The sequence below is a fragment of the Eulemur rufifrons genome, chromosome 30, assembly GCF_041146395.1.
Source record: "Eulemur rufifrons isolate Redbay chromosome 30, OSU_ERuf_1, whole genome shotgun sequence".
NCBI classification, from domain to species: Eukaryota; Metazoa; Chordata; class Mammalia; order Primates; family Lemuridae; genus Eulemur; species Eulemur rufifrons.
In genome coordinates, this window is record NC_091012.1 from 56,389,306 (window position 1) to 56,397,900 (window position 8,595).

An 8,595-nucleotide genomic window follows, 5' to 3' on the forward strand; every position below is an offset into this window, starting at 1 on the left:
GATGAGTAGGAGTTACCTAGAGGAAAGAGTTTGGGGAGGTCATTTCAGTCAAGAGCAACAGCATAGTATGTGGTGGGAAACGTGAGTAATTCATCGTGGTTAGACTAGAGCATAAGGTACAAAGCAAACAAGTGGTGATGAGACTGGAGAAATAGGCAGGAGCTGAATCATGAAGGCCCCATATGTCATGCTAAAGCAGCCAGACTTGCTTCTGCAGGCAATAGGGAAGCTGGTAAGTGACCATTTTTGATAAGTCACTCTAGCAGCAGTGTGGAGAATGGAAAGGACCAGAGGCAAGACCAGAGCAGGGAGGCTAGTTAAGGTCTGTTGTATAATAATAGGAGAGAGATGACTAGGGTTTTAACAAAGGTGGTAGCATGGGGGACGGTAGCAAGGGGATGATGGGTTTGAGACTATTGAGGAAGATTTTTGTTGTTGTCCTTGTTCTGTGTTGTTTTGATTCAAGGTTTACTTTGACCTGGAGGTCAAAGTAGTCAATGTGGTGGCAGCAGAAAGAGGGTAATGGAATGGTGTGATGTAATATCATAAAAACTTATTTCAGATATTTGTCAAAAAACTAATTCTGAAAATGCTCTTCTTACTTATCTTGCAAGAGTAGCTATTTGCTGAAGATTGGTTGCTTAACCTGTTGAGGGTTAATAACTTACGTGTTTTAGCCTGTTCTAGGAAACTGTGCAGTGGAAATAAAGCAAGTTAGGGTCAGAGCGAGGGAGAAAGGCTCTGCCAGCTATCTCTTTTTCCTCTCTACAAAAGCATAAATACCCTGTAAGTGATCCCACCAAAAAAAAAAAAAAAAAAAAAGATGCTTTCTGTGCCAGAATCTATTTATTTTGCAAAGAAAGAATCCAGAAGACCATATGGAATGCAATTGATGATGATATTCAGTTCAGAATGTGCAAGAACATTAAGAAGTAATAACTAGAATAAATGTTAAATTATTAGGACATGATAAAGAGTCACAGAAGATTAAGTTTAAAATACTTTAAAAAGTTTAAAAAATTACAGATTGATGTAACCATTCAAAAATGAATCTTGTGTAAAATGAAAACCAGAATAAACAGTGTATCAGATTATGAAATGAGGTTATAACGGAGCACAATTATACAAAGGGCATTAATGAAACTGAACTCAATTCTTAATATTGAAAAAATTAATCAGGAAGAATTAGATGATATATTATGCTTCAATAAGAATAAAATGGATCCCAGGGTTAGATTACATAAATTAATTTTGTGATTATTCTTTTTTTTTTTTTTTTTTTGAGACAGAGTCTCACTCTGTTGCCCGGGCTAGAGTGCCGTGGTGTCAGCCTAGCTCACAGCAACCTCAAACTCCTGGGCTCAGGCGATCCTACCGCCTCAGCCTCCCGAGTAGCTGGGACTACAGGCATGTGCCACCATGCCCGGCTAATTTTTCTATATATATTTTTAGCTGTCTGTATAATTTCTTTCTATGTTTAGTAGAGACGGGGTCTTGCTCTTGCTCAGGCTGGTCTCGAACTCCTGAGCTCAAATGATTCGCCCGCCTCGGCCTCCCAGAGTGCTGGGATTACAGGCGTGAGCCACCGCGCCCGGCCTATTCTTTTTTTTAATAAAAAAATTGTATTTACTTAGAAGCATTCAGAGTGTCAACAAAACAGCTGCAACTTTTTTTTGCAATTACAGAGTGGTATTCAGTTAACAGAATAACAATTATTTCGTATAAGCTGCATCAGAGACAACTGAAGATGAAAAAACTACCATCCCCATATATAACTAATTTGTGCTGTGCACCAAAAAGAACCTGCTTTAAATTTCCATGCCAATTTACAATCCCCATACTGTACCAGGCAAGGTTAGTGGCTATTGAAAATGCCACCAGGACAGGGCTAGCTAAAGACACATTCGGTAGTGTGTTAACTATACAAAAAAAAGACACTGTACAGTATAAAAACAAATCTTACACAGCCTTACATTTCAATTTTTTTCTTTGAAAGAAGAAAGTTGTATACAGGGGGCTTAAATGCTTTATAGACAAGAAAAAAAAAACTGCACTAGAACCAACTTATTCATCACCATCATCTTCTTCTTCATCTTCCTCCTCCTCTTCATCCTCTTCATCTTCCTCAGCTTCCTCCTCTTCCTTCTTTTTCTTGCTTTTTTCAGCCTTGACAACTCCCTTTTTTGCTGCATCAGGCTTTCCTTTAGCTCGGTACGCAGCAATATCCTTTTCGTAGTTTTCCTTCAGCTTTGCAGCCTTCTTTCCATAAGGCTGCTTGTCATCTGCAGCAGTGTTATTCCACATCTCTCCCAGTTTCTTTGCATCATCACCAATGGATAGGCCAGGATGTTCTCCTTTGATTTTAGGGCGATACCCACAACAGAACAAGAAAAAGGCCGAAGGAGGCCTCTTGGGTGCATTGGGATCCTTGAACTTCTTTTTTGTTTCCGCTTTAGGAGGGATATAGGTTTTCATTTCTCTTTCATAACGGGCCTTGTCCGCCTTTGCCATATCTTCAAACTTTCCTTTCTCTTTAGCGGACATGGTCTTCCACCTCTCTGAGCACTTCTTAGAAAATTCTGAGAAGTTGACTGAAGCATCGGGGTGCTTCTTCTTGTGCTCCTCCCTGCAGGTTTGCACAAAGAATGCATATGATGACATTTTGCCTCTCGGCTTCTTAGGATCTCCTTTGCCCATGTTTAGTTATTTGTCCTCAGCGAGGCACAGAGTCGCCCAGGGCCCGTCCGGCTCTCACTTGCCCCGGCGCTCTCTCTATGGAGCTCAATGTACTCGATTATTCTTAAATATGGACGGGAAAGTAGACTTAAATGTTAACAACACAAGATCACAGTGTCAAGGAAACAAGGGGTAAGACTAACAATGTGAGAGAAATAAGCATCTAATCTTTCTCCAAGTCCTGTTGAATCCCCCTATAAAATACATCTTAAATTTGTCTCTTAAACATTCCTAATACCATGGCCTTAGTCTACCACAGCAATCTCCCCTATTTTACTTTCCCTCTGCTTAACCCCATTGGGCATAATTATGCCAGACCTTCTTTGAGAAATTTACCTAATGAAGCCAATCTAGTCTCCTCTTTGAGACTTGAACTCTTCCATTATCAGTTCCATCCTACCTATGTAAGCTTATTTCCCTTTCTCCCCAGTGTGCTCCCTTTGCTCTGGTCAGGCCATGCTGCATACTATCCCTAAAATATTAATACTATCTGGTCATTTTTGTCTTTGTCCCTTCCTGAGGCATCATATCCTTTCTGCTCTGTTTACCCTATCATCTTTCAAGGCTCAAGTCAAGTTCCAACCACTTCATAAAGATGTCCTTAATTCTCTTACTTCTCTGATTTCCCAATACGATTTTAGATGGAATCACATACTCTACAGATAATTTAACTATTTAATATATGCAAGTCTTACTTCTTTAACTATGTTGTAAATTCATCAAGGGGATATAATTAAATATTATGTCAACCATCCCAATTGGGTGTTTTTTATTCTAACATTTTGACCTATTTTGATACAGTGGATAATGTAAACTATGATGTTTGAACCCTAAGGACATTTTGACTTCTTGCTTATACATACAAACATTTGATTCAGAATTACAATATCACTTTACTTTTTTTGTTGAGAAAGTATATTAAGAGTGAATTCAGCTTATCTAATTTAATTCTTTGACCAACTTTCTATTGCTATTAAAACATTTTAATATTTTCTATATTAATTTTTATTTTACCAACATTTTAATCTAAAACAATCTTTTCCATGTTAATTTTACAAGGAATATTTATCAATGTTAACATCTTTATGGAGGTGTAATCGACAGAAAATAAACTGCACATATTGAAAGTGTACAGTTAGGTTAAGTTTTGGCATATGTTTACACTCATGCAACCATCACCATGAATAAGATAATGAATATATTTATCACCTCCAAGAGTTGCCTCGTTGTAATTTCTCTCCCTACACTCCCACCCCAATAGCTCTCCCAGGAAACCACTAGTTTGCTTTCTATCAGTATAGATTTGCTTGCAGTTTTAAAAATTTTATGCAAATAGAATCATACATCATATATATATCCTTTTCTCTGACTTTTTTCAGTCAGCACAATTATTTTGAGATTCATCTACATGTTATGTGTATTAATAGTTCATTTCTTTTATTGCTGAAAGATATTCCATTGTATGTCCATGCCCCAATTTGTTTATCCATTTTCCTATTGATGGACATTTGGGTTGTTTTCAGTTTTTGGCTACTCCAAATAAAGGTGCTATTAACATTCATGCGTAAATCTTCATATGTACATGAGCTTTCATTTCTCTTGGGTAGATACCTGGACCATATGGTAGGTGTATGTTTAATATTTTAAGAAACTGCCATATCGTTTTCCAAAGTGTTTTTACCATTTTGTATTCACAACAGCAGTGTATGAGGATTCCAGTTTCTCCACATCCTCATTAATACTTGGAATGGCTAATCTTTTTAATTTTAGTCATTCTAGTAGGAGTGTAGTAGTATATCACGTAGTTTTATTTTTCATTCCTTAATCACTAATAATGTTGAGTATCTTTTCATATGCTTATTGGTCATTCATGTATTTTCTTTGGTGAAGTGTTCAGATCTTTTGCTCATTTTTTATTGGGCTATTTGTTTTCTGATTATTACTTGTAACTTGGTATTCAGGAGAGTTGTATACATAGTGTAGATACAAGTCTTTTTTTACATATAATTTGCAAATATATTCTCTCATTCTAGGGTTTGTCTTTTCATTCTCTTAACAGTGTCTTTCAATGAGCAGAGGTATATAAAAATAGCCATAGACAATATGTAAATGAGTGGATATGACTGGGTACCAATAAAACTTTATTTATAAAAATAGATGGCAAGTAGATTTGACCCACGAACCATAGTTTGCTACCACTTCCTTTATACTATTGTTTTCATGCATTTTATTATTACGTATAACATAAACTCATGTTACATAATTATTTATTTTTGAAAAAGCCATTTACCTTTTAAAGGGATTTAAAATAATGAACAAATTTTCTTATATATTTACGCATGAAATTACCATTTCCTGTGTTCATCATTTTTTTGTGCAGATCCATTTTTGTCTTTAGTATCATTTTCCTTCTTTCTGAAGGGCTTCCTTTAACATTTCTTATAGTGTGAGCCTGCTGGTGATGAATACTTTCAGCTTTCGTATGTTTGAAAAATGGGGGAAGGGGGCCAAGATGGCAGACTACAAACAGCCTGCACATGCTGCTCTCAAGAGGATAGAAGGTTGTAAGTAGATGTTCACCTATGGATGGATTGTCTTAGAGAGAGCATTGTGAATCATCAGAGAAGTGACCGGAGACACCAAAAGTGAAGGAGAGGGAAGCTGGGTGAAATGCTCGGTAGGATAGGAAGGTGCCCTGGGGAAGGTGCCCACACATGGGGAAGGGTCAGAGGAGAGAATCTTGGGGCTCCACACTCCCCCCACAACACTGCCACCTGAGCTACGAGGTGGCTTCCCCACCACGGCAGACCTCTGGACTGATCAGGGAGCTGCTTGGAGACTGTTCAGCGCATTGCACTGGAGAGCAGGCACAGTGGGGTCCTGCTGGCTTCCAACACAAGGGCACTGCAACTGATGCCATTCTGATCTCTCAGCCGCAGAAAGCCTGGTCTGCACAGGGGTTGACTCCACTGCAGTACCTCCCCATAGCTCCTGCTGGACTCGGGAGGGAGTGGGGAGTGCAGGCAGTCTCATGCTCCCTGTGACTGGGTGCCATGCCCTACCCCCACCACTAGGGTATCCAAGCAGAGAAGGTGCCCACTGGGCTCCAGCATCCACCACCGCCATCTGAATAGCACCACAGCACCTGCTGCCATCAGGCTTGGGCAGTGGGAAAGCCTCAGTTGTAGTGACTCCCCTACAGCACATCACATGCCTCTGTGGCTCCACCTGCTGCAAGCTGCACAGCTGTCCCATCCTGGCACCCCACAAGCTGCTATTGCCCTGAATGCTGTGTGCTTCAGTGGTCCCACCCGCTTGCTGCATGCTTTCTGGCTGCTGTGGTACCATTACCCCCAGGTGCTACTGCAGCACTGCCCACTGTATGCCTCAGCAGCCCCACCCATTGAAAGCTACCCACTTGCCCTGCCCCTGCCCCTCAGGTGCCATCATGGTTTCTCTCCAGGTGTGCTGCTGTACCACCGTGGCCTCACTTACTATGCACCACATGCCTCCATGGCCCCTTCTGCCACCATGGCCCTACTTGCCTCAGCCACCCTGTCCCCACCATCACCACAGCACCTGGACCTGGGTGCAGAGAGAATGCCCAGCTGCCACTGCCAGCATTGCAGGGAGACCAAGGCAAACTCCCATGTTACCTGGCTCCATAGAGAGGGACAAGCCCAGTCCCCCCACCCGTTTCCAACAGCAGTCTTGGGACCAACACACCACTCTACACAAATATCCCGCAGCACTGGATTGTACAGTGACAACCACAGGGGAACATGATGACACAGGAGAAGAGTTACATTACAGGTTCTCAGCGCATCCATCCCTCTTTTGCCAGGTCAATCTTCCAGAGTAGGACACAAGTGTGCCAAACAGTGACCATTCCTTTCCACTAAGTAGGAGAGTTCCCAGCAGAGGAGAACAGGTGTACCACAAACTTACCTTCCTGGAACTGAGAGAAGAGGTTTCAGTTGAGAAGGAATCACCATAAGAACCAGCAACATGAAAAAACAAGATGTTTTGGCACCCCCAAAGGATCACAATAGGTTTCCAGCAACAGACCCCAACCTAAAGGAATTGTCAGAATGTCAGATATGGAATTCAGAATATGAACAGCAAATAAGGTGAATGGGATTGATGAAAAAGTTGAAAACCAACACAAAGAAACCAAAAAAATAATTCAGGACATGAATAAAAAATTCTCTAAAGAGATAGATAATATGGGAAAATATATAACAGAACTTAAAGAAATGGAAAGGCTGCAGTCCCCAACCCCTACTGGTCTGTGGCCTGTTAGGAACGCAGCAGGGGGTGAGTGGCAGGCAGGGGAGTGAGGCTTCATCTGTATTTACAGCCACTCCCCATCGCTTGCATAAGAACATAAGAACATAAGCCCTGCCTCCCGTCAGATCAGCAGTGGCATTAGATTCTCATAGGAGCACGAACCCTACTGTAAACTGTGCATGTGAGGGATCTAGGTTGCGCCCTCCTTATGAGAAGCTAATGCCTGATGATCTGAGGGGGAGCTGAGACACTGATGCTTGTGCTGGGGAGGGGCTGCAGATATAGATTATCATTAGCAGAGAGGTTTGACTGCACAGAGACCATAATGAATCAATTGCTTGCAGATTCATACCAAACCCTATCAGTGAGTGGCAAGTGACAAGTATGCTACATCTGGTGGCTGGCATTATAGTAGCAAGTGAGCATCTTACTTCAATTGGAAAGCAATTGGTGGCAAAGCATCTGGTGGCAGGCTTTAAGTCAGAATATGACATTTATTTTAGTCTATGCATGGCCCACCCATTATTTTATTTAGCACTTCCATCCGCACTTCTTTCCCGTGCTGTACACTTGTCTCAGTCACAGTTTTGGTAAGCCCACAATGTAACCCTAGCAAAAACAAGTAAAAAACAAATGTCGCTGGAGAGTTTCTTTGAAAAGGGAATGATGAGATCCAATGATGAGATAGTATAAGACTCTGTGACAGCCAACAAAATGAAAGCTGCATTTAAAACCTGCATTTAAAAGAAAATACCAAGAGTTCTACTTAAATTATGTGTTCATTGCATCAGGTGATTTCACATTCTCCAAGCCCACTTTGTATAATATGTGGCGACCGGCTATCCAACGAAGCCATGAAACCTTCAAAACTGCTCTGCCATGTCGAGACCAACTACCCTGCATTAAGGTGAACACAAAGAACAGAAGCAATTATTGAAGGCCACCACTTCATCAAATGTGTCTGCACTGAGAGCATCATTCTTGTGGCTAACTGCATTCCTAAAGCTAAGAAGCCCTTTAGTACCAGTGAAGAGTTGATCCTGCCTGCTGCTAAGCACACTTGCTATGAACTTTAAGGAAAGGCTGTAGTTTAAAAGGTGGCACGTGTTCCTTTTTCAGCTAGCACCATAACTAGACAAATTGATGAAATAGCAGAGGATATTGAGAAACAATGTTAGAGAGGATTAATGCGTCACTGTGGTACGTAATCCAGGTTGATGAGTCTACTCATGTTGAGAACAAGGCAATAATGCTTGTTTTTATGCAATAAATTCTTCAGTTGGATGTGCATGAGGATATGTTATGTGCACTTTTGTTGCCTACCAACACCACAGCTGCAGAACTATTCAAGTCTTTGAATGATTACATATCAGGAAAACTGAACTGGTCATTTTGTGTATGTATTATGCATGGATGGAGCAGCTGCCATGCCTGGACAGCTTTCTGGTTTCACTACTCGGGTCAAGAAGGTCGCTTCTGAATGTGAGCCTACACACTGTGTCATCCATAGACAAATGCTGGATAGCCAAAAAAATGTCACCTGAACTAAACAATGTTATGCAGGATGTG

General features: G+C 41.1%; 1 protein-coding gene across 1 annotated transcript; it reads right to left on the minus strand.

The window, feature by feature from the left end:
• Nucleotides 1-2,064: 2,064 nt before the first annotated feature.
• Nucleotides 2,065-2,727, minus strand: LOC138378292 (high mobility group protein B1-like). Its single transcript, XM_069463645.1, has one exon. The coding sequence runs from the start codon at nucleotides 2,695-2,697 to the stop codon at nucleotides 2,065-2,067; it is 633 nt and encodes a 210-aa protein (XP_069319746.1). The 5' UTR covers nucleotides 2,698-2,727.
• Between the last annotated feature and the right edge of the window lie 5,868 nt (nucleotides 2,728-8,595).

Excerpts from the sequence above, each read along its gene's own strand:
- LOC138378292 (XM_069463645.1), bottom strand. The coding sequence starts at position 2,697 with ATGGGCAAAGGAGATCCTAAGAAGCCGAGAGGCAAAATGTCATCATAT.